The sequence below is a fragment of the Corapipo altera genome, unplaced genomic scaffold (assembly GCF_003945725.1).
Source record: "Corapipo altera isolate COAL_440 unplaced genomic scaffold, ASM394572v1 2b, whole genome shotgun sequence".
In the NCBI taxonomy this organism is placed as follows: domain Eukaryota; kingdom Metazoa; phylum Chordata; class Aves; order Passeriformes; family Pipridae; genus Corapipo; species Corapipo altera.
This window is the reverse complement of record NW_020884874.1, coordinates 12,062,561-12,087,746: the sequence shown is the minus strand read 5'-3', so window position 1 is coordinate 12,087,746 and position 25,186 is coordinate 12,062,561. Positions and strand designations below refer to the sequence as shown.

At 39.4% G+C, this 25,186-nt stretch overlaps 1 protein-coding gene across 2 annotated transcripts in view; it reads right to left on the bottom strand.

Annotated features, from left to right (window-relative positions):
* NT5DC1 (5'-nucleotidase domain containing 1) overlaps nt 1–25,186 on the bottom strand; it is a 139,451-nt gene that overhangs the window by 13,778 nt on the left and 100,487 nt on the right. For both annotated transcript variants that reach the window (XM_027632638.1, XM_027632643.1), the window contains 3 exons: nt 8,275–8,393; nt 7,297–7,455; nt 626–794 (listed from right to left, as the gene is read on the bottom strand). In XM_027632638.1, coding sequence (XP_027488439.1) covers nt 626–794; nt 7,297–7,455; nt 8,275–8,393 — 447 coding nt within the window. The remainder of the gene's footprint in view (nt 1–625; nt 795–7,296; nt 7,456–8,274; nt 8,394–25,186) is intronic.

Here is a 25,186-nt window from a genome sequence, read left to right as displayed (position 1 = left end):
TAGTAAACCAAATGCTTGCTGTGTTCTTCATACAGCTAAGCACCTCATTCATGTAATAATTTGTTTATCTCTTTAGGTACAGGTATCGACAAAATTCAGTACTGCAAAATGACAGACTGAGGATATATAGATGATCCCCTTCATGATCCACTGACATGTATGGCAGTTGCAAAGCTATAGTGAGCTGACTGAGGAAGTATAACAAGGCAGATTAGAGGGAAACATATTTGGAAGTATAAAAACCTCAAGTGACTTTGTATGTGTTTGTTTCCTAATCTAATTCACCATTGAAAGTAGAAACAGCAAGATACTTGGTCAGAGAAAATCCTGACCAAGTTCAGGAATTAATCTACCATCTGTTAAATGTTGCATCCTATTTCTAACAGGGCATAAATTAAACATTTAATATTCACAGAGACAAACAAAAAACCTGCGTGTATTGGACAACAATTAAAAGCACAAACATCAAAGTAATCAATGGCCACTTGCACTGTTGCAAGATATGAACAGAATATTTCCAGTGTATTTTAGATACATGTAATCTCAAAACCAGATCTACAGCATTACCAATTTCCCATGAATACTACATGTTCATTAGGAAAAAAAAATCCACCATCTTCCTTACCTGCTATTGCTTCAAGACTAGGGATTGCAATAGTGCTGTAAGTGCTAATACATTTACAGGACCATGTGTGAACTAAGGTTTCCTCTGCATTTTCCAGGGCTGGTACTCTGTCCATGAAGAAAGAGCCCCACTGTTTAGATATGAAGTAAGGAGCTTTGAGCTGATCTCCCTGAAAGAAAAATAAATAAATATGTAAGCTCAAAAAAACCCCAAAACCAACAAAATAAAAAACAACCAAAAAACTTCTTTATCCATCCACAAGCATTAGTTTAAGGAACTCTAGTTTCTAGGAAACCTGTATTGTATCTCAGGAACAATTTGACTTTAAAATATAATGAAAGACAGTAACAGTCTTCCTCTCAGAAGTCCCCAAGCTTCTCTTTATGCAATTAATGGATTCCTTAGGACACAAAAAGTTAGCTTTAAATATTTTTCCCCTAAAAAAACCTTCCATTTTCCCTGTTTTTCTCTTTTAGATAGTGTGAATTGCCTGCTGCCCTTCTCTGCTGGAGAGGCTGGGTAGCTGTGGCACAGACTGTAACACATCCTAGATGTCCTCCTCGGGGAAAAGGAGATTCCTGGCGCTGGATGGAGTAACTGTGATGAATGGCACCTGTGTTATCTGTTTCTGAGCTGAAGAAAGAGTGAAAACAGAGCCACAGAACTCATGGAGAGCCACTCAGTTGCCTAGCAAATTCTGAAAAATTGATTTTTTTCATGTATATTTTCAGAAAACAACATCTAGACTAATTATGTTTTAAAGAAAGCACTAACACAACATTGAGAAAACTGATTTTTTACCAGTTCCTCCTGCAACCTGTTATATACTGTCATGAGGAATCAGAGAAAAAAATCCAGGAGACATCTACAGAAAGATGAAAAACTGGAAAAAACCCCTGTGAACTACGCTACAGAAAATCTGTTAAAGTCATTTGAGTGCAAAGTAACTTCTCAGACCTTCAAAGTATAGAAGAACAGATATCATAGTGTGCCTCCAGATTTGTAAACTTTTGTACTTTATTTTCCATTTAACCCCTTTCTTAATAGTTTTGAGAATCTGCTGGAATCATTTGTGTTTATAACAGAGGCCTGTATCTTTTGATGACAAGAAAGCTGTTGATCCACCCAAACAGATCAGGTCAGCAAACACAGAACCACTCTTCTGTGAGTCTGTGTAACAGCTTTTCCTCTGAGCATAGCTGGGGGTGGAGAGGAAGTATGATTTCAAGAAATATAGATACTACTTTCTGTCTTCTGATGTAAATAAGTTGAAAAAAAACTCCTATCTTTTGTTTCAAAGCAAGAATTTAATTTAAGTCCCAGGCTTTCCCCCCCCCCCCCCCCCTTACACAAAGGGACAGCATCTTGCCTTTTTTTTTTTTCCCAAATCTCATCTTTCCGTGCAAATTCCAGGTCTCTACATCAGTTATAATTAAATGTAGATGCTGTGCTGACTTAAAATCCATTTGCCAGCTGGATGACATATGCAGAAAACTCTTCAGCTGTTCAGGTGATTAATCGAAACAGCAATCCCAGTACTGGCCCATACAAGCCTTTGCACAAAAAACAGGGCCTTGTTTATTGACAAGAGAAAAAATGTGAGGGTCTTGCTTTTTGAAATGCATGGTTGGTTCAACAGACAATTAAAAATGCAATCTTAGGACATGAACTGATTTTTTCAGAGGTTTGAATCTCAAAATGGGAATTTCTTTCTTACTAAGAGGGGGGAATTACATCTTGGATTTACAACCCAAGCCCTTAGTAAAACCAAATCCAATTAGATATAAGACTTGTTATCAAGTCACCTGGTAGAAAGCTCCCATCATCATAAGCCATTGCTACTGGCTTGTCTCCACATTACAGGGCAGGTTTGGCAGGCTAAATCTTGATTTCAAATTTGAAAAGAGCTGCCAAAACTTTGCCCACATCATTAGGAAGCATCAGACATCACTCCTACTGCCATCCCTACCTGAAATCCATAAAGTGCCCATATCTCATGGGCAGCTCACATAGCCTGCAATAAGGACAGACCACGTACTATGAATCTCTACATTTGTGAAATGAGGCAAAAGTCTGCTCTTAACATGTCTACTCCTCACATGCCTGGAGGCACATGCTCAACAGTGAGGCTGAGCATCTCTGGAAGATGCACCAGCCACTCCTGCAGCCCCCAGACACGGGATTTGCTCTCACAGCGGGACAGTGGATCCTGGGAAGTGCTGAGCAAACCCTCCTTCTCATGTAAATCCCCAAGGCATATGGGTTTGCTCCCAAGCATATTGGTCAGACAGTAGTAGGTCAAACAATGATTGTATCAGTTGAGGGTACAAAGCCTCAAAGAAAAGTCTAGACTTCAAGCAAATGGTACCAGGCTTCCCCAAGTTGCAGGATCTTCCACTAAATCAAAACACCTGGAATACTTACTGTCACCTTTGCTTTACTAACTGCAGACAAATAGGGCCTGTTAACAGAGCAGACAGAATCTGTTAATAGGACCCTTGGGTAACACTAATTTGTCAACTTACAAATGACCTTTCTAAAATACAAGTAGGCAGGGAGCTGAGCTCTGAAGCTTTTCTACATTTGGTAAAGAGATGAAAAAAAGAAAGATGTAAGGGAGACGGGAGTGGAAAGTCAAGCTGTTAGTATTTTTTAAAGGCTTTATTTAGATGGAGATTTACCATCACAGAATCACAGAATCAACCAGGTTGGAAAAGACCTCTGAGATCATCCAGTCCAACCCATGACCCAGCCCCACCTTGTCACCCAGACCATGGCACTGATGCCACATCCAGGCTCTGCTTAAACACCTCCAGGGACAGTGACTGCACCCCCTCCCCGGGCAGCCCATTCCAAGGGCTGATCCCTCTCTCTGGGAAGAACTTCCCAATGTCCAACCTAAACCTTCCCTAGTGCAGCTCAAGGCTGTGCCCTCTTGTCCTACTGCTGGTTCCTGGGAGCAGAGCCTGACCCCCCCCAGCTCCCCGCTCCTGTCAGGGAGTTGTAGAGAGTGAGAAGGTCTCCCCTGAGCCTCCTCTTCTCCAGGGTCCTGTCCCTGGTCCCCACAGAGAAGACATCAGGCTGTTTTCCATCCCTCCCCCCCTTCCTGCTCCCATCAGCTCAGGAATCCACATCGTGCTCAGCACTCATCTATGCCATCATCTTTGTACCAAGCACAGAGCATGAGGAATACTTCACAGCATCCAATATGATGGATGGTACTGATGGCTGCATGCTTTGTGCCAAGGTAGTAACACCATCACCGACTCCTGCTAGAAAAAATCAATGCTCAAAATACAGTTTTGCTGGTATAATGGTAAGTATGTGAAATGTTGCTGCCAGCACAGCTGTGCTAGTCACAACAACCAGGTGTTCCTAAATTACATACCTATGCTGGGTATGCAAATGGACAAGTTAGCCACTGGTCTGTTGCACAGAACCTGCACGTTTACAAGTCATGTGCAAATATAAAACATTTCACCAATGATTATGGTACCTAAACTACCATATGGATCACTATAAGCAGACTTAAAATAAAATGCATTGCACTGCAGCATATTGCCTTAAGGACATTGTTTTCACTCACCAGGCTCCACAACAGCCCATCAGGTTATTTCTGAAAGTACTGTTGGATTTGTGTTAAACAGGAATAAAGAGACAAACAGAGCCAGAAGGCACAAAGTAAATAGCCTTGTCTATGCTCACAACAAGAGAGTTATGGAAATTCAGAGAAATAAGGGCCCTGACCCCTACAACCAACAAGCCACTAGGCAATACTGTAAAAATTAAATTCTCCCTTCCAACTGCAAAAATGTCATCCATATACACTAAAAAATTCTTTGATTTCTGCTCCATTCATTCCTATAGCCCAAGATTCTTACAGCTCCTCTGCAACAATTTCCCTCAAAATCCTGGGACAAATTCCAGCTTTTCTTTGAGTTTTCATTGGTGGAATTGATCACACATTTAAAGAACAGAAGGCAAACCCAAAGCCTCCAGTCAAGCAAACAAACCCCCGATTCTGGGAAGGGGGGGAAATCTTGTTTCAACACAATGCTTCGTATTTTTTTTCCCCCTGCATGCTGCAATTCACTTAGGAGCCAAGTAACTGCATGAATAGTTTTTAATTTGCTATTCTCTTGCTTATTTGGTTACGACTCATACACTTAAAAGAACTGTAGTTGTTACCATAATTTCACAGTTATGTGTATCTGGCTTATATCATGCATATAATTGAAGGGAAAAGACAAAAACTGCCCATAAAAATGGAAATTACAAGTCCCAATTTTTGTGTGAGAAGGTTGTTTTCTTCCCCTCCCTCTTTTAGTGATGAAACACCAGTCAAACAACTGGAAACAGATTTTTATAATTTCCTTTTGAAAGATGCAATTGCAAATTAAAGTAATACTTTATTTCTTTAATAGCATTTTATAAAGAGTGATAGAATTGAGGTTTGTGTCATGTATTAAGTTTTCAGTCCCTCTCTGCACACACAGAGCAGTGTATTTTTCTTATTGCCAATGCCAAGGCTGATGAATCAGATGAAATCTAATCTGTCTGTGACTAATTTGCCAAAAACACTTGACTTCGTACACTCATTTGAATTGGCTTCTCTCCCTTCCTAAAAAAAGGGTTAATGGGAGAAGTTGCTTGGGGGAATGAAAATAAAACTTTCATAGGATTGTAAAGGGAGACCCTTTGAACTAGTCCTGTTAAGTTAGTGGTGTCCAGTCAACTGCAGAGATATGGATGTGACCTGTTGTTCAGACTCCAGTGAGCAGCGTGGTAATGAAATAACACCACTGACCTGCCATGGCCCCCCTGGTTCAGGTTCCTTTAATCAACACAATTCATTTCTCCCTTGCTTGCTTGCTGTCACTGGTAGCGGATGTACACTGAACAGGGGTTGTGTGTGGCAGGGGTGGTGTCTCCCGAGACAGGAATACTATAGCATCAGTGAAATGTCAAGCACATGTCTAAAAGTCTCAATTTCCTGTTTGATAACTGATGTGATAGAGAAGATGGATCTTGTGAGCAGTTGACCAGAGTTGTTTCAATATGAGAAAACCAAATCATCATCATGGGCTTAGAAACACATTGCTCAATTACTCTTTCTTTGTACTTCCAGGAAAAGAAACATTTTCTGGCTGTCCATTTAAATGCTTAAGAAACCATGGTTGAATAAAATCCCACAAACCTTACAAAAATGCAGCAATGTAGCAGAATCTCCAGTCAGAGAATGAACAAAGTTATGGAGGAGAATGAGTTATTTTTAAAGCATTAATTCCTCAAATCAAATTATATTAACCCATGTAGTGCTACTAATAACTCTTCCTTCCCCCCACCTGCCTCTGACCTCTCTTACCAAGAAACACATTTTTATTGGCAGGAGATTGAGTTTCTTTGTCTTAATTTTTGTTTTTTTGCAACCTAGGAAAAAGCCTAAACATCAATGATTACATTTCCTTATTTCAGTGATAGAACTGTCCTTGTCTGACCTTAGTTTAGAAATCAGGATAATGGGTGAAAATATAAGATATGTCAATTAAACGTAGAGTAATAGATATCATATCTATATTGTTTTAGTCCCATTGAAGATATCCTTTTCTCCATTGAAAACTGGCTTTTACAACACTTCTTAGTCAGATTAAAAACATAACTAGTATAAAACTACCTCCACAATTTTTTTTCTATCAGTAAGTTAAAATAAGTACTCTTTATGATTAAAAAGTTAACAGAAAAATCAAGCTTAGTGCTTTACAAAGCAAAGTGCAAAACCCACATACATCTCTCTGCAACTAGAAGAAAATGACCTATTTATTTAGCAGCATATGAAATTAAAATGCTCCAAACAGAGAGTGAAGCTGCACTGCAGTTCCTACTTACAGTGCTGGAGGTACAATTCTGCCACATAATCCATATGAGCACTCTTCCCTATCTACTTTGTTCTTTGCCAGTGGAGAGGAGGATAAACAATAGTAACTTTTCAAGTTCTGTGGGAGAATTAAAGGGTGCCAGTAATGCTAAGGCCCTGCTTCCCAGTTGTGATCAACATCAAAGTCACATAATTTATCTGAATTTATCAGCAGTTTGCACTGGAACAATTTTGAAACAGTCCTTCTTATCTGAGTGCAGCTGTCATCAAAATAAACAACCTATGAGGTAAGCTGCAAATTAGAAGTTCTTTGTATACAAGGAAAGCACAAGCAAGCTGTATTTCACAGAGAAAGAAAACGAGCTTTAAAACAATCTAATAAAATTTCCCCTGTGTTTACAGTTGGCCACAACACACAGGGAAATGTCATGAACTCAGCAGAATTCAGGTGCTGGACTTGTGATAAGTGTCCATGAAATTTCTACTTGTAGGATGGAGGGCAGGTTCTTGTTACTAAAAAGGAGAAGACTATGGGTTGTTACTAAGGGAGAGCACACACAGCTCTTTTGCTGAGATCCATGACTTAGGTCCAAGTAGAAGCTCTGTGTCACTCATGCAAGGCCTAAGCTAGGACAGAACAGCATCTTCCTGGTAAGGTAAGGAGGATATGTCTGTGGGGGATGCTGATGCTGCCAGCATGGTGAGATAAGCAGGTTCATTCTCAGTGCAGGTGGCATGAGGCTTTTTTGTAACTTACTTTATTCTGTTCCAGGAAACATCTGCAAGGAACCCTTACCTCATATTTTCCTTTCTTCTCCAAGGGCTCAGATTCAGCCTTTGCAGGCACTGTAACTTTGTCCCCTAGAAGCTCCTCTAAGATGAAGACAGTTTCCCAGTTGCTATAGTGACGAGCTGGGAAAATATCTGAGTGCATGCTGTCACCAAAATAAACAACCTACAAGGGAAGAAGCAAATTAAAAGTTCATTGTATATGAGGAAAACACAAGCAAACTGTATTTCACAGAGAGAGAAAAAGAGGTTTAAAATAACCTAATAAAAATTCCTCCACGTTTACAGTTGGTCATGACACAAAAAGATTTTATTTATATCAAGTTTGGGGTTTTATCTTCTACCATCTCCATAAGGGAAAGGCTGGCCCTCCTCACTTCTGCCCTCCAGGGGCACTGAACAGGGATGCCTGACTGGTACCGGGACAAGGGACATCACTGAGTTTTTTGACTGATAGAAATAGCCTGACAGGAAGCAGGTGAATGACTACCAAGAAAATACACTAAACAGGAATGACATTTGGACTACATTGGAAACAAGAGAGAACATGGAGCATCTCTTGGTGACACAGAACTCTTCTGTGTCCAGAGAGGAGTTTACTCACTAGAGAAAATGTGGTCACACCATCTTCAGTGGTATTTTCACCCATCCAGACCCGTACTTAAAATAACAAAATCCTAATTTTCACCTTTTAATCTATTTAATCTGTTTCCCCAGGGAGATTACCTGATTATAATCCAATTCTTCCTAAAGCTGCCAAAATGCATGATCATTCATACAGAATAAAACATTCAGAAAGTTTACATATTCTACCGATAAGAAGACTAATATGCTACTTCCAGTTCTGGGCTGCAGTCTGCTAGACAGCAGTAAGCTTAGCCAGAACAAGAGTTTGTGACCAATCACATCAAAAACCTTAATGAAAGCTTGTCTGGTGAATTCTTGACTGAAACAGTATTTTCAGAAAGATTTACTCTAAACATACCTTGGGATCCAGCTTGCCAGTCATCTTCTTCAGCAGATCAAAGAGCTGGATAGAATTACCTTGGGAATACCAGCCGGGCTTGTCCAGTGACAGCAGAGCCTCCTGCTCCTCGTCATTCTCTGAAATCATCAAATTGCATGCTGTTAGTGAGACCAGCCCATCCTCCTGTATTTGTGACATGTGTGAGAAGTTGCCTGCACACGACTGGTCTATTTTGACATTAAACCAGCTCCAATATCTGGCTCAAGTTCTGGTACTGACTGCAGATTCAGTCAAGGTGTTTGGTAGCTGGGAGTAGGCAGTCATTTGTGAGAAAAGAAGCAGCTGAGCCTTGTCTGCATGGACTACAGAAGAGCTAAGGAATCAAAGTAATGGGCTTGGCCTCCCAAACACTACAGCAGTGAAGGCAGGAAGACACACGGACCGCACAAATGGAGGAGCTGCTAAAAATGTAAGGTGAAACCGTGAGAGAAAACAGATCGTAAGAGACAACATATACCTCGTCATACAGACAAATGACATATGGTTTTTAAACACTGACATGAAAACAACAAAACAGACTGAAGTAGCTCTTAAGGGCATTCACCAGCCTTAGATAAGCAAAAATAATGAGCAGTTCCACTTGTCATACAGTTTTGAAGAAATGATGAGTGGACAATATTGCTGGTGGTGGTGTAATCCACACTGACACACATTCACACTGGCAGTGTCAGTGATTCAGAAAAATCAGCAGAAGCTGAAACTCCCTTGTCATCACCCAGCTGTGCCATAGGCTTCATTTCTAGCTGGTCCCAAAGCAGATGGATCTGTCCTGCTGTCCATGTAACCTTGTCGCTTTTTCAGATCCATGTGTTATTGACAGATGAACTCTTTTTAGCTTCTTGCTGGAGCCTTAGTGAACCAATAAACTAGAATTTCATCAGAAATATTACTATTAATGTATTTTGTCTACTGAATTGGTGCAACAGACGGTTGATTTTGTTATTCAGTCTCAATCAAACATGTCTTAATTTTATTCTAGAGACAGATGGGTTAGAAGCCAATATAGTGTTGAGATCTGACTTAGGTGTAACATCAGGACTTCAATTTTTCTCCTGCTTTATAGAATTCTTCAAAGTACTCAAAATGTGTTAGGAATAAGAGTAAGACATAGGAAAATTCACTTGATTAGAGAGTGTTGGAAGCTGGAATGCAAATTCTGGAGAACAGTGAAATGATAAGACAACTTTTTGTTTAAGAGCACTGAAGATGCACATGAAGCAGTCCTTGAAAGAAATTAGAAAAAGAAGCAAAAAGGGGGAAATAGGTATGTGGAGAGAGGAAGTAAATAATTCTTTAATACTATGAATCTAAGAATTTGAATAAACACAGGATTTATTCTCAGACAAAACAATTCTATATTAAGGATGTTTTATAAACTAGGAAAAAACAAGGAAATTCAAAGTTGACATTAACAATTCATGTAGAACTTGTGTGGCAATGTCTTTTCCTTTGTTCTTCTTCAGGAACCTAATGATAATAATAATAATAAATATGATAGCATCCATTAAAAATATCTTTATTGCCTGACTTTTAAAATACACTTGACCAAACAACTTTTGATCAAGCAGAAGTTGTCAAACTTCAGTAAATTTGTTTCATTTTCTCTGTATTTTTAGACATATTTGCATGGTTGGCTGAATGAGTAGACACAATCTTCAAATGACACAGACACAGAAAAAGAAACTTATGAAAACTCTTTTGAGCTGCTATCAAAAGTTTCTTTGACATTTGTGAAGGTTAGTGTAGTTATTGTCTCTCCATTGGGAGACAATTCAATCAGGAAAATACTGGAGAAAAATAGAGCTATTATGAGAGGTATTTTCAGAATAAAAACATTGCATTTAAAAACAGGAGCCCTGTGTATTACAGCAACACCAGAAGGCTCCAGCAAAGAACAAGACCCTGCTTTGCTACTTCTATGGAAAGGTATAAATGGCAGTCCTGACTGAAACAATTCACTCTAATTACAAGGTAGAGGACCTCTCACTCTGTGAGAGTTATTACTGTCACCCCTAGCAATGGGGTTCATCTCACTTAACCCAATGCATCCGGAATTTAGGCTTCTAATTTATGGTTACAATCTGAACTAATTGGCCAGGATCCCATGGTAGGCAAAAGAGAGTGCAAGAAGCACTTTCTAGAGGTGCCAGCTCTGGAGAAGGAAAGGATTTAATTAAGTTAGGAACTTTGCTTTTAGGCAGTGAAATGAAGGGAAATTAATTTCCCCTTAAGAAGGAGGCAGCTAACAGCATTGAGATGTCTAGTTCATTATGGGAACACTTCAATTTTGGAAGGAGCTTCAGAAATTTGAGAAATTAGGATAGGTCCTTTAAAATATTTGAGTTGTAGGGTCGTAGGGAGAAGACTGTGAATGGGCAAACCTTGCCTTGAAGCATCTCACGTGGCTGCTTGTGCTCACACACAATTTTATTTCTGCAATCTGGAGCAGGACTAAATGAATGGTGTCTCAATTGCAGTAAGCCATTAACGAGAACAGTTTCTAATTCACTTACATTTGCCCTGTGACAAAATTATAGCTAAAAAAAATTATTAAACTGTCTCTTAAGGTTTCTTGTAGAAGTTCTGCCATGTAAATATTGATACACAACAACTTAGAAACCATCAATGACACCATTGGCTTTGACCTTGCATTGTATCTTTGAGATGACAACTCCAAAACAGCGCTGAAGAAATCTTAAAACGTCCTGCAAAAATGCTGCATAAATGTGGTTATGGTTGTTCCTAATATAGTTCCTAATATATCTTAGATATTCCAAGCCTAACACTGGCAACACTTGGTCAAGAGGAAAACTGCTGCTGACCTTCTTTCCACTTTGCTGCTATTGATTCATAGAAGTTCATTCAAAGGTCAGAAATGCTATAAATATTCTTTCAGCAGGAAGCAACATGAATGTGTGGGGATGCTAATGCTTCAGGTCTATAAGCTGGGAGGAAAAGGAGATGTCCTGACAATTTCAAACAGACTGGATAACCAAAAAGAATTTCTCAGATGATTTAGATAGAGTGACTTGCTTCCTTCTGAGGTCTAATATATCACTGCAACCCAGATTCCTGGCTGTAGATTGAAAACGTGTCACAACAAGAAATGTAAAGGGAGCAAGCAAGTAAAATTAAAATAATTAAAGCCAGAAAATCGTTCTATTAAAACACTCACCCAAACCTAACAGTGATTCAGAGCAGTTTTCCTGAGGGGAAGTTACTGTTGCTGTTTAAAAACAACAACCAAAGTTTGACTCATGCTGTGACAACTTTAATATTACTGGAATGGCAATTTGCATATGGCTGTGTCTAACAGCTTGGGAAATGGTTTCTGATTCAGAAATATACCCTCATTACCATTACCAGATATGTTTTTTCAGATAAACCAATTCACTAACAAGACTTGCCTCCCTTTAAATGTGCATTGCAGCTTTAAACATGGGCTGAGGAACATCTGGTTTCATTCTGAATGATTATGCAAAAAGTAATCAGTGAAGCTTATTCTCATTTAAATGACAACTGATGGTAATTTACTTTGGCGAAGGGTCACTGGTTGGGAAAGACTCTGCACATGCTTGCTTACCGCTGCCTGCTTGGCTGTCTATGTTTATGGGTTATACCTGCTGAGGCGGAAACCTGAACACATGCAGCTCGAGTGCTGAGGTGGTGTTCACACAGCATGTTCAGCCCAAGGTCTAAACCTGGGGATCCAGCCCTAACCTGGCTAGCATTTACACTGTTAAAGCCTAGCCTATGGGACAGGGCTCATGCTTGGGAAGCCCAAGGTTAAGAGAGAAGCTAAGAGACGAGTATGAATTTATGCTTCAACAGTGACTCACATACACTAAGCCATACCTACACCAGCTTAATTTTCATCAGCTTACCACCCCGAGGCACCACTCTGCACTGCTCCTCTGGCTGGGTGCCCTGCACTAAGTGTTGGTTACACACTGGGCCAGGACCTGCAGGTGACTCACCAGAGAGCCTGAGGACACCTCGTATCTACTTGACTGGGTAGACACCAGGGTACGAAAGAAATTCCAGGTGGCCAAAGGCCATGCCAGCCAAAGATGTGCTAGGTTTAACTACAGTGTTCCTACAGCTCCCCAAAAGACCCTCCTCCTGCCTTTCTGCCTTTCTCTTGACAGCCTTTTACTCATTTCCATACAGACCTAGTCAGACAGGCTACTAGAGTTACCGTTTTTTTTTTTCCTTTGAGCTGCACAGTAGAATGATAAACATGTGCCAACTCTGTTGCTGCTCATGCCTGTACCTGCTCCTGCCTTGTCTTGCCCATGGGCAGCTCTGGTGGGCTCCCACTGCCTGCAGGCACCTAGCACAGATGGGCTCATGTGTTCAGCACACTGAAGCTCTGGTTACGACTTTGGGGGTTATTGTAAAACAAGTCCATTCTGCAATCCACAACTATCATACTGATATACCTCTCTGTAGTTTAAAATAATGCCATTTCAGCCCCCAAGGGTATTAATATAAAAGCTGGGTTATGTTCTGGCCTCACTTGCAAGCACAGTCTGATTCCTGATAGCATTTTGGGCTCACTTAAGAAAAGAAAACAAGCTCTCCTTTTCTTAAGGGAAATCAGGGCAGGAAAACACAATACAAAGGGACCTGCACAGGTAAAATCCTTCTGGTGGGTTCTTCTACTTGTAAAAATAATAAGATGGGATGATATAAGCTGTAGAGTTTCCCTGTGGGCATATTCTCCATGAAGAAAGCAAGTACTTACAAGTTTCCTGGAGGTAAAACTTCATACCCTACGGGCACCCTTCTTAGGGTACCACCCAAAATTCCTGTGTATAGACCAACCAACTTTGCTGTGTGGTTTCCAGGATTCACTCAGGTATTACTGTGTGTTTTGCCATCCCTGAATTGCTTCTGTGCCCTGGAAGCAGCTGTGAAATCCATCTGCCCAACATGTGCATCAGCACTTGCCAGTCCCTTATCTGACTGCATGACTACAGGGAAGTGATAAGGAATGAATTACTTCCATAGTGTGATGTCCTGAAATAAAAGCTTAAGGCTTCCCAAAGTGACTGGTGATTTTGGTCATCTTCATTCTTGGCTGTCCAGTCTCTAGTGGGTCTTTGGTGGTGTGGGGTTTTTTGTTTGTTTGGTTTTGTGTTTTTGTTTGGGGTTTTTTTTTGTCTTTTTTTTTGTTTGGTTTGTTGTAATTTTTCTTTATCTTGTGTGTGTGTTCCCCCCACTCCTGTTCCCCAAAAAAACTGAAGTTCACTTCCCCTTCCTGCCTTTGCATCGTTCGGCATTTTTTGGGTTGGCTTATGGTTGGTGAGACAGAGGCTGAACTTATCAAAGTAAAAATTCAGTTTTAAAAATTGTAACATGGTTTTTTAATTTTCATAGGCACCAATACATCTTTCTTATTCTTAGCAATTCCAACATATATGTGTTTATTCATATGGAGGACTAAATAACAGTTCTACTTAAAGCTGTTGATAGTCTGAAAGAACACCATAGATAAAGCTGAGAGAAAAATACAGATACTATCCTGTGAAAAAATAAACTATTTCATAATAATACTGCTTATACAATTACCAACAATTCCTTTTCTCAGGAAGGACTTCTTTTGCTATTTTATAAGGCCTGATAAAACCAAAGTACAAGACAGTGTATTTTCAAATTGCTATGGGCATATGAAAAATCCACAGAATCCTTTAAGTAGAAATAGAAAGAAATAGCTTTTACATTCTTAGTTTTATTAAAACTTGTTACATTTTTACTAAAATCTGCCTTACTGCATAATTGTGCCAAGCAACAGGATATGTAGAGACAAGACTGAAGTTTTACTTGTTTGTAAGAAAATCAGTAGTTCCTTTAGAGAAGTCAGCAAGTAAGTTTCTTTAGGAGGTTTTGACTGTTGTGTTATAGGAACTGAAAATAACAGCTCACTACAGATTTAGTAATTTGTTTTCAAATCTGTCAAACCACTAACTTCATAACTTCCCTGAACAGTCTAGCTAATGAAGTATTTCTATTTAAAACATTGATATGATGAAATACAAGCAAGGTCATTTCTTCTCGGAAAAGGACAACTTTTTGGAAAACAATTAATCTACAAGTTCATTTTTAATTGTGATTCACATGCAAATTTTGTGAGTTTTTTCCATATTTTTATTTTATTGTATTTATAAATCAGAAAACTTCTACTTTGAAAGGGTAAGAGGGACATATATATATATGATTTTACTTCTTCATTGCACATATTTTTAAAGGGTATTTTTGTTTTACTTTGTTTTTTTGGGATCTTGGAGTGGTACAAAATGGCAATAAAGGAAATTCCCTCTCTAGAACAGTTTTATCCTGGACCTCATTAGTTTTGTAGAAAGTTCCTTATAAATGAGGAGTTCCCAATATTCAGATAAATGTTCCCAAATAACCATGTAAATATTAATATCATAGGCAACCTAGAGATCCCTATATAATTATGTAGAGAGACAGACCTTCCCAGAAAGCATTTTCATTTGAAATAAGTTAGGAAAGGTAAGGTAATTGATGAAAAAAAATAGACATAAACATTCCAGAAATGTGCAAGTCAGTTTAACCCTCTGTCTAGAGCCTCTCTTACTATGGTGTACTTCACCGGTGTACAAAAATTTGAAGAGTGGATGGAAGCAGAAGATGGAGGGAAGCACAGAAGATGAGATGAAGGCCCAGTCAGTTCTGACCTAACCTATCACTTCAGAAAAATGTCTCGATTTCTGAATTAAAATAAAGTTGAGACACACAAAGCATCTTCTTTGTGTTGTGTAGTCTGTAATCTTTCAGTTTATCTGAATCCTCTCGGCCCCTCTAGTAATATCTACTGAAATAAGACATATTGAAATTTGCTCTTGGACCATCCTCTTCCCCACTGAAAATTCACACTGAAATGTAATGGGGAAAAACTTACTGCCATCATTTACTTTGGTTTCAGATATTAAATAAAAAAAAAAAAGGACAAAAAAAAAGACAAAAGTTCTTTAATTCTCATTTACTGAAAGGCTAAGAATTTTTTCCCCTGCATCTTAATACTTCAGGTATGAAATATATATGTAAACTGGAATAGACAATTTGATTCTGAAAAAATGTATCCCCATAAAGCAATATATGGATCCTGCTGCAAGGGGCCTTTCCTTTTTTTTTTTTTTTTAAATGCCCTAAAATATGTTATTTCAAAGGGAATAATAATTGCAGAAGAGAAATGAGCATGCATAGCTATTGCATATACTCATGTGCCTGAAATACACAAGACATTTTCATTAACTTTTATATGAAAACTATTTATACAACCAAGTTGATTTATGATTTATAAGTAGTTCCATTTCTTTTTCCTGACTTATTACACTATATCAAATCCCTACTTTATTTTTATTGATTTACTCTGTCTGAAGTTCCAGCTCCAAATATTGGCTGTCTCTGAAGGAGGGAAGGTTTACATCAGCCTTAAAAGACTAACTTAAGATTTACGATTCCACAGACAAAGAAAGAAATTTGGGAATTAAAAATAAAAAAAAAAAAAGCCCACACAGCTTTTTGCCTCTTGATAACTGTACAAGTATTCCATAGCTGCAGTTATCAGTTATTAAAACCTTGCTCAGCCTTAGTAATTAAAAAGAAGAACTTCAACCCAAGACAGTATTTCTAAGGAAAACTGGACGCCTTAGAATAATCTTTCTTTTTTTCTGGAAATAAAAGCTAACATCTGAGACTACTGAGAGAGGAGTTCTGACTGCTGATGACCTAAGACTTCTTTTTATCACATGGTAGCAGAGAAGCATTACATTACACATTTAAAAATCATACTGATTTTAAACCCATTTGAATACGGCTGTCAGGGAAGAGACCACCTTGGCATTGCTTCCTATATGTACTAAATTGTGAGCATTTTTATAGGTTATTAATAATACTTCAAGTAACAATAAAATAAAAATAATTTAATTATAATATAATGGCATTAAATAGTAATGGGCCTTTCTATTAGAAAATATAGAAACTGCCCCTAATAGTTTAAAATTATAGATATGATAGAATGTCAAACATACCCACAATCACAGTGGGTGGTCTTCTTCAGCAGCAAATAGACTTTTTTTTCCTGACACATTTTTTGCCTTATATTCTGTTTCCCTTTGCTTATGAAAATGTTCAAGAAGCACCAAAAGACAGTTTGGGACCTAACACTGATTCTAGCTTCAGAGACTCTCTCCTTGGAATCATCATGTTCACGTATCATCAATAAATCCCATTGCAATTTTTTGCAACAAGGATGACCCTTAGATGATTTTAGTACAGTCTCTACTGCATTTTATATTATTACTATTCCTTCTAGATAAAAAAACATTACAAAACCTGGGGTTATGCAGTGCACCCTTGCCATGAGCAATGTGCACATTAGGGTCTATCAGAGAAAGTGCTAAAGAAAGAAAATAGTTTGGAGTTTTGCTGTTGAGTAATTAGGTGCCTACAAGTTAAAGCTAAACAAGAAAAAAGAGGAGTACATAAATAAGGAAATCTCCCCAGATGGTGGGTATCCTGGAGTGGTGCAGCTGGGGAGCAGGATGGCCACGTTGCAGCCAGCTCCTCGAGCACGTGCCTTGCTGAGAGGTGTGTGGAGGCCATGACCGGGGATGTCCTAGGGAAGGGTTCTCATCCTGGGGGACACAGCAGGGAAAAAGTATCCTGATGCAGCTAGCACTTGGGGGAGTGTGGTAGACTGCATGGGTAGGAGGCTGCTGGAACCATGGTTTGGTCTGGATTAATCTGGCTTTTGGCATAGGGAATCACTAGCTCTAGATTTCTTATCTGACTTTGGATGCTCCGTACTTAAATAGAACTGTTAAAGCTCCTAGACCTCAGAAGTCTTATGAGTAAATATATTAAGGTTCATGAAGTATTTTAGCACAGTGGCAACAACAGCCGTTTAAGTGGCTTAGGGGGGCAAAGCGAGATGAAGATGAGAGGGGTAGAACTGGATTTATATAGACTGGATAAAGGAACAAATAACTGCATTGTGACATTGCTCAGGCCGAGAATGTGGAGATGAGAGACAGCAGGAAAACTTCTTCTGGGGATCAAAGACACTAAAACATTTTCTTCTTCTTTCCAATTTTTTGTGCCATTTCTGCCCCAGTCAATGTAGGGTGTGCACATTGAGTTCCACGCTGAAACCTGCGACAAACAGGGAGTAGAAGGGAAGGAGAAAGTTTGTGTATGTGATATAGCACTTGTTGTCATGTCTCTGTCTTCTTTCTTGAGGTCTGGGGAAAATTTCATGGCCATGTGGGTCACAGTCAGGGATGAATTCAAAGGAGGGACAAAGAGTATGACAGGGTTAGAACAACTGGCAGAGACTTTAGATGCTGTTTAAGGTCTGCTATGGACCCAAGTGTGTCAGGGAAAACCAGATGAAAATCAAGAAGAAACTCTTCCTGTTCATACTTAATAAACAAAACGAAAAATGTTAAGAAATTAATGTTCTAACAAAGAGGAAGAGTTTCTATGCGAGAAACAGTCACTGTAAATCTCAGAACAATGTAATTGGGCTGGAGATGGCAAGGAAAAATGGAAACTACTCCTTTCTGGCAAAATATGTTTGGTTATTCTTAGATGGGAAGACCAACATGAAAGATTTGTAGTAATGAGTTTTCTGAAGAAGTAAAAGAGAAATGGTCCCTATGACACTTCTTACAATAATTCCTAAGGCACATGGAGGTGATTCGAGACAGCCAGCACAGCTTCACCAAGGAAAAAACCCATCTGACCAACATAGTGGCTTTGTATGATGGAGCAACTACATCAGTGGGTAAGGAGAGGGCTACACATGTCATTTATCTGGATTCCTGTAAAGCCTTTGACACAGTCCCCCACAACATCCTTCTCTTCAAATAGGAGAGTGATGGATTCGATAGGTGGACTGTCAGGTGGGTTAGGAATTGGTTGGATGGTCACATCTGGAGGGTAGTGGTCAATGGCTCAGAGTCCCAGTGGACATCAGGGACAAGCAGTGTCCCTCATGGGTCCGTATTTGGACCAGTGTTATTTAGTATCTTCATTAATGACACAGACGAAGGGATCAAATGCACCCTCTGCAAATTCGCAGATGACACTAAGGTGAGTGGTGTGGTTTATACACCTGAAGGATGGGATGCCTTCCAGAGGTACCTATCCAGGCTGAAGAATTGGGCCCACGGGAATCTCACGTGGTTTAACAAGACCAAGTGTAAGGTGCTGCACCTGGGTCAAGGCAATCCTCAGTATCAGTACAGGTTGCAGGGTGAACAGATCAAGGGCAGCCCTGCCAATAAGGAATTGAGGGTGCTGCAGGATGAGAAGTTGGACATGACCCAGCAACGCGCACTCATAGCCCAGAAAGCCAATGGTAACCTGGGCTGCATCAAAAGCAGAGTGGTCAGCAGGTCGAGGGAGGTGATTCTGCCCCTCTACTCTGCTCTGGTGAGACTTCCTCCACCTGGAGTACTGCAACCAGCTCTGGGGTCCTGAGCACAGGAACTGTGCTCAAGCTGTTGGAGCGACCCTCCATAGGAGGGTCACAAAGTTGATCAGAGGGATGGAGCAGCTCTTCTATGAGAAAAGGCAGAAAGAATTGGGATTGTTCAGCCTGGAAAAGAAAAGGTTTTGGGGTGACTTAATTGCAGCCTTTCAGTATCTGAAGGGAACTTACAGGAAAGATGGGCAAAGACTACTTACAAGGGCATGTATTGACAGGACAAGGCAGAATGAGTTTAAATTGAAAGAGAGTAGGCTTAGATTAGATATTAGGAAAAAATTCTTTACTGTGTGGGTGGTGAGGCACTGGAACAGGTTACCCAGGGAAATTGTGGATACCCCACCCCTAGAAGTGTTCAAGGCCAGGTTGGATGGGGCTCTGAGCAACCTGGTATAGTGGAAGATGCCCCTGCCCACAGCAGTGGGGTTGGAAATAGATGATCTTCAAGGTTCCCTTCCAACCCAAACCGTTCTATGATTTTAAGATTCCATCACTACCTTTCCCATTTCTTATCTGTGATATTCGTATGATTTGCAAAATAACTCAGTATCTACATGAAAATATGCTTTACCTTATTTCTCAGAACCAAGAGCATTGTGCCAGATCTCCCTATTCAGGAATTTCATAGATAAAATCTTTTGCTACTATTAGTCCAGATAAAATAATAATCTTGGAGCATTCAGCCTTAGTCTGGCAGTATCACAGAGGCACCTGGAATCTGTGGACAGCAATAATACATAAAGTGGTTTTACAGCAGATAAGAATCAGGATTGAATCAACATGTTTACTAAAGAAGAGAAAAAGTCCTGGGGTTGCTAACTCTACCTAGAAAAACATGCAAGATACATACTGAAGTTTAAGACATGTGGAGCCAAATATGAATAATAAAGAAAGATTGAAGAACAAAGACAGTGAGGAAAAAGTTGGTACATCACTTTAACCTTTTTTGGAGCTCTCAGCTTGCAAGAACTAATTCCTTTCTGAACACTAGCTGCAGAGGACTATATACTTACCTAAACACTGCAGTGTCCCAATAAATGTACATTTTTGTATTCTCTGACCTTTAATTTCCTTGTACTAGCTGGGGAAGGCAGAGCTGCTTCTGAACAAGGTAGTACTCTACACAACTGAGATTTCCCCCATATGTAATGAATCCATACCTGCTATTTGTTGCCGCTCTCCTCTGTGACTGATCACTTTGCAGTTCTCTTGGGTGGTTCATAAACATTGGGTAAGCTGTAGTATTTAGAAGCTGGGAAACTGAAGCAGAGATTAGCTGTCATATAAAACTCAAGCAGATCTCAGCTCAAGCTTTGGTCAGGATTCTTCCTCATGTTCTCAGCTCATTTTTAGGGCTTCCTAACCAGCTCCTTTCACTACTTGCTTCCAGTAGCAATCTGATGCCTGCAGTACAAAGATTAAAATGTGCTTTCTGCAAAAAACAATTCTACAGGCTAACCTTAATAAAAGCTTGACATTTTGGAAGAACACACAAGAGAATAAAGCTCCTTAATGAAAACCAGCACATACAGATTCATGGAAACTATGCTGAAAGGAAGCTTTCTGCACTGGTTGCCAGCTCTCGCTCTGTTAGGAATGTACCATACACGACTCTATTTTTGCTCTACTATGAACTGCCTCAATTCCAATTTCCAAATTAATTACAAATCAAATCATAAGGTAACTCCTTATGAAGTTCTCTGTCTAATCATCTACTTCTTTTTGAATTCCACAGATGAAAACAATTACATGGAGAACAGAGATGAACACAACCCCCATCATCTATCATGTATTGTTTATGAACATGTGATGTATGTCAAAGAATGTTTTTTCCCTGCAAAGTCATAATGGTAAGTCCCCTATGACATAGGTAATCTTTCTTTCTTCCAGCAATTCCCTTTGTATTTTGACAGCTGTTTAAGAACTATAATGTGTAGTTATTTCTCACAGGTTTGCACCAAATCTTAGTGGACCAGTGAAGTTTACAAACTTGTATTGACCTATCCCCCAGGCATCCTAGCTTCCATAGGTCCTATGCCACTTCTGCAAGACCTGTGTTTGAGTTCCTTGGGGCTCTTGATTAGCCCGTAATTAGGTCCGTAATTATCCGAGGAGTACAACGTGGCTGGGATTCAGACCGAGGTGTAGAAACACAGAAGGTTCTACAACAGGAAGCAAAGCCACCGCAGAGCGCAGCACTGAGTCAATGGGGCCAATGTTTCTGTGCAGTATAGGCACTGCTGTTTGGGCACTGTACCGTGTCTACTAGCTCTTCACTGCCTACAGTGGGAGTTGGCTGAAGATAAACAATAGATAGCCAGAGTAGATTCTATTCAGTGTGGTTTCTATATCTATTCCTGGTACTTATTTGTTTCAAAACAGACCTCTGTGATTTTCAACATATGGCATAACCCTTACAACGTAATTCTGAGTCAATTTTTGTTTGAGGGAGTGTGCTGGTTTTGGCTGGGGTAGAGTTAATTTTCTTAACCAGTGGCTACTATGGGGCTGTGTTTCAGATTTATGCTGAACACAGCAATGATAATAGAAATGTTTTTGCTGAGCAGGGCTTACACAGAGCCAAGGTCTTCCCTGCTTTTCATACAGCCATGCTGGCAAGAAAGTTGGAGGTTCACGTGAATTTGGGAGGAGGCACAGCTGGGACAAGTAACCCAAAATGACCAAAGGGATATTCCATATCATATGGCATCACATTCTGTATATAAAGTGGGAAAAAGAAGGAGGAAGCGGGGGATATTTGGAGTGATAGTGTTTGTTTTACCAAGTAACCACTATGCATTATGGGGCCCTGCTCTCCTGGAGGTGGCTGAACACCCGCCTGTGCATGGGAAGCAGTGAATTAATTCCCTGCTTTTTTAAGTGTGCAGCTTTTGCTTTCCCTATTAAAAACTATCTTTATCTCAACCTTCGAGTTTTCTGGCTTTTACCCTCCTGACTCTCTCCCCAGTCCCAATGGTGGGGAGTGAATGAGTGGCTGTGTGGGGGTTGGTTGCTGGCTGCGGTTAAATCACAACAGAGAGAGGCTTGCAAATTCATGTAAAAAAATAGCTTCTGAAAGCTATCAAGTTCCCTGATACAGATTTAGCAAGAAGAAAAGCCAGGTTTTGAATAATCTACCAAGGGTGTAACATCTAAGAAACAGCAGTAGAGTCTCGTAATGATCTACATGAATGTTTAAGTTTTCCAGTGGGACCTTTATTATTCAATGGACAAAATAAAATGTATCTGTTTAACAATATAATAGTAAAAATACACAAATCAAAAGGAAATATGTATTCTCTTAGTGACAGAACAGCTATTGGGTTGTGTATAGTTTGTTTCCCTACTGTTTCTTTCAGACTTTTGAAATTTCCAGTTTAGTTCTTCCCTCCCAGTCATGGACACTCTTGATGGACATTCTTATGTGTCCTGGGAGATAGAATGAAGGTGAAATAACATTCATAACCAGAAGCAATATTAAAAACCCCACACCCTTCTAGTCTAGAATTCTGGATATTGAATCGAATTATCTGTATAAGTAATTGCTGGACATTCTTCAGTTATTATACTGGTGTGAGCTACCAATGCAAAGAAGCCACAAACTACTTGATCATTAAGACATCTTAACACCACTGCGATAAATTAAATTAAGTGAGCTACATGTCCCTCAGATGTAAATGCTTAGGCAACTTTTTCAAACTTTCAGCATTTCCATGGAAGTATAAACACGAGAACTGGAGGTATAATTTCAGAATGGGTGCTACTACTGCTGCAACAAGAGTTAGCTTGGTGAGTCTTGCTCATGTATGGAAGACGTTTATTTGCCTTTGTCTTCCATACAGAACTGGGTCTCCATGCTCAGTGTGAAAACTTCCATAAATCCCAGGTATTTTTATGCATCACACATTATCGTCACACTATAAATGTGGCCTATGTTGAATGCTGACTGCTCTGCTTCTAAATTCTGTCTTTTCTCAGAGAATATGGAGGAAAAAATCATTTCCTCTTAATAATATTTTCATGTGTTGGAGAATTCCCTTAAGTCAAACAATCTATTTGATGAACACAGTCTTCTCTGGAATATAAAGGGGTCATTTAGGCATTTAGGCTTTGGTTTTGAAAACACAGACTCAGATATGGCAATTCATGATCTGTAGAGACTTACTGCAGAGAGAGGATGGGATTGACAGGCCCTTAGCAGCTCATTCTGCTGTAAAAAGAAGCTGCATATTTTGATTAATTTGGCTTCCTAAATGTGGAGGTTTTTTGCCTTATCTCTCTGTCTTATCATCTCCTGATTAGACTGTATCACAGTTCCATTCTCTGCTAACTTCCTGATATAAAAGACAATAAAGTAGCAACACTGGAAGGTGATCACAAAACTATGATTGAGGATTTTTTGTAGATGTTGACTTCTGATGACCTCACAATCACGTGACATATGTGTTTAAAGGCATTTGACATGCTTCTCTATGAAGAAGTTTCTTCCATTAAAATGAAACATAAACATGGCCTGATGCAACTGTCTTCCAAAACAAACAATTAATCTAGTTTATTACTTTCAATATTTTGAAATAATTATTGAATAACCATTGAATAATTTGAATAATTTCAGTATAGAAGACATCAAGCTCATAGGTCCAGTTCCTTGAACTTATATAGGATGTGTCACTGAACCGTAAAAAGTAAATCCAGCAGAATTGCAATTATGTTATCTTAATTTTCCCATTATGCTAAATCTTTGAAAAGGGCTAAAATGATTTTCACAGTCAAGACTGGTGGAGTCCTTATGCAAACTCAGTTTACAGTTCTTTATTGCTTCTGGATTAGGACATTAGATATCTTAGGTGAATATGCTGATCTGCCAGAGATACGATTATAGGTTAAGTCATTCATTATCTTGGTTCCTTGGCTCTAACAGAAAAGCGAGTGTTTTTGTTTTTCTACCACTTTTTTATCTGGTCTGCCTGTGGGTTCCTCGAAGACAGAGACTGATTCTTATCATGTCCTTGCACAATACCTTAAAGAAATGGGGTTTGAGCTTTATCCAGGCTTCAAATATAACCTGATATAATCAGTAACTTTGCAGTAGTGGTACTGCAGTAGTTACTGTAACTCCTTTTGAAAAGGAAAATGAACTCTCCATGCACAAAGAATTCTAGGTTTAGAGTACTTAGCAATTATGCTAAGCATGTTTTCCAGTTTTAACAAAAGGAATATTGTTGATACCATGCTTTTGAAAACAGCAGTTTTAGCTTTCTTTGAACTAGCTTTCTTATCAGCTTTGTGCCAAACATGCTATTTAATATCAAAGGTAATCAGCTGAAGCAAACCATGCTGTCTTTATGCTGAAGAAAGTTACAGTTTTTCACTGTTTTGATTTTAGGATGAAAAACTTCTTATTCCTTTTATCCTCTGAGGTATTTTGAACACTATGCAAACCTTGGCCTGACACATTTACTATCATTTTTTCTTTTAAAGAAGGATGGGCATTGGAAAATGCATCTGCAGCTCAGCATTAATCTCAGATGCCATAGTTCAAAGACACTATTTTTCCATGATTTTTTTTTTAATAATTAAATTTTTTAAAAAAATTAAATAGACAAGGAATTGTTTATGAACAACAGTGGAAATAATAGGGCCCATCTTCCTATGAAGTTGTGTCTTGCAGTTTCACTGGATTCACTGAGTGTCTAATAAGGTAGAAAGTCTCATGGGTGCTTTTCCAGTAGCAGGTCATTTGTGGCTAGGCTCTTGTGGACCGATACTCCAGTATCTAATCAAGGGTAAGTTTACACTTCAGCCTTTCTTTGCATTGGCAGTGACAGAATAATTTTTTTTCCTCTGCAGCCTGCTGAGTGTGGCCCAGTATTCTCAGAGATATTGCAGCCTGCTGAGGCTGCAGCATCTCTGAGAATACTGGGCCACACTCAAATGTGGTTGAAATTGCATTATTGATAGAGATTTGCAGTAGGGGATGGACAGAAATTCCTACTCACATGTGCCATGTGATTGCATAAACCTCAACGCCTAGGTAAACAGACTAAATGTTAAAGAATTATCCCTGTGTCCTGGTAGCTCCTCTGGCTAATATGGTTAAGGCATATACCAGAGGAGCTCAAGAAGGAGCACTCAACCCAATTTCCAAGGGTCAACTCAGCTGATAACCAGATACCTCCCATACCAGTTAGGAGAGGCCATCAGTTGAAATCCCAGCACTTGACCCATGCTCCAGGTTTCCAATGAATTGCTATAGTCAGGCCAACACTGTGCCCTCCGGATAGAAACAGAAACCGAGCTTGGCTGCTTGACTTCTACCTCCTGATGTGTTGTAAAATGCCTGAGTGA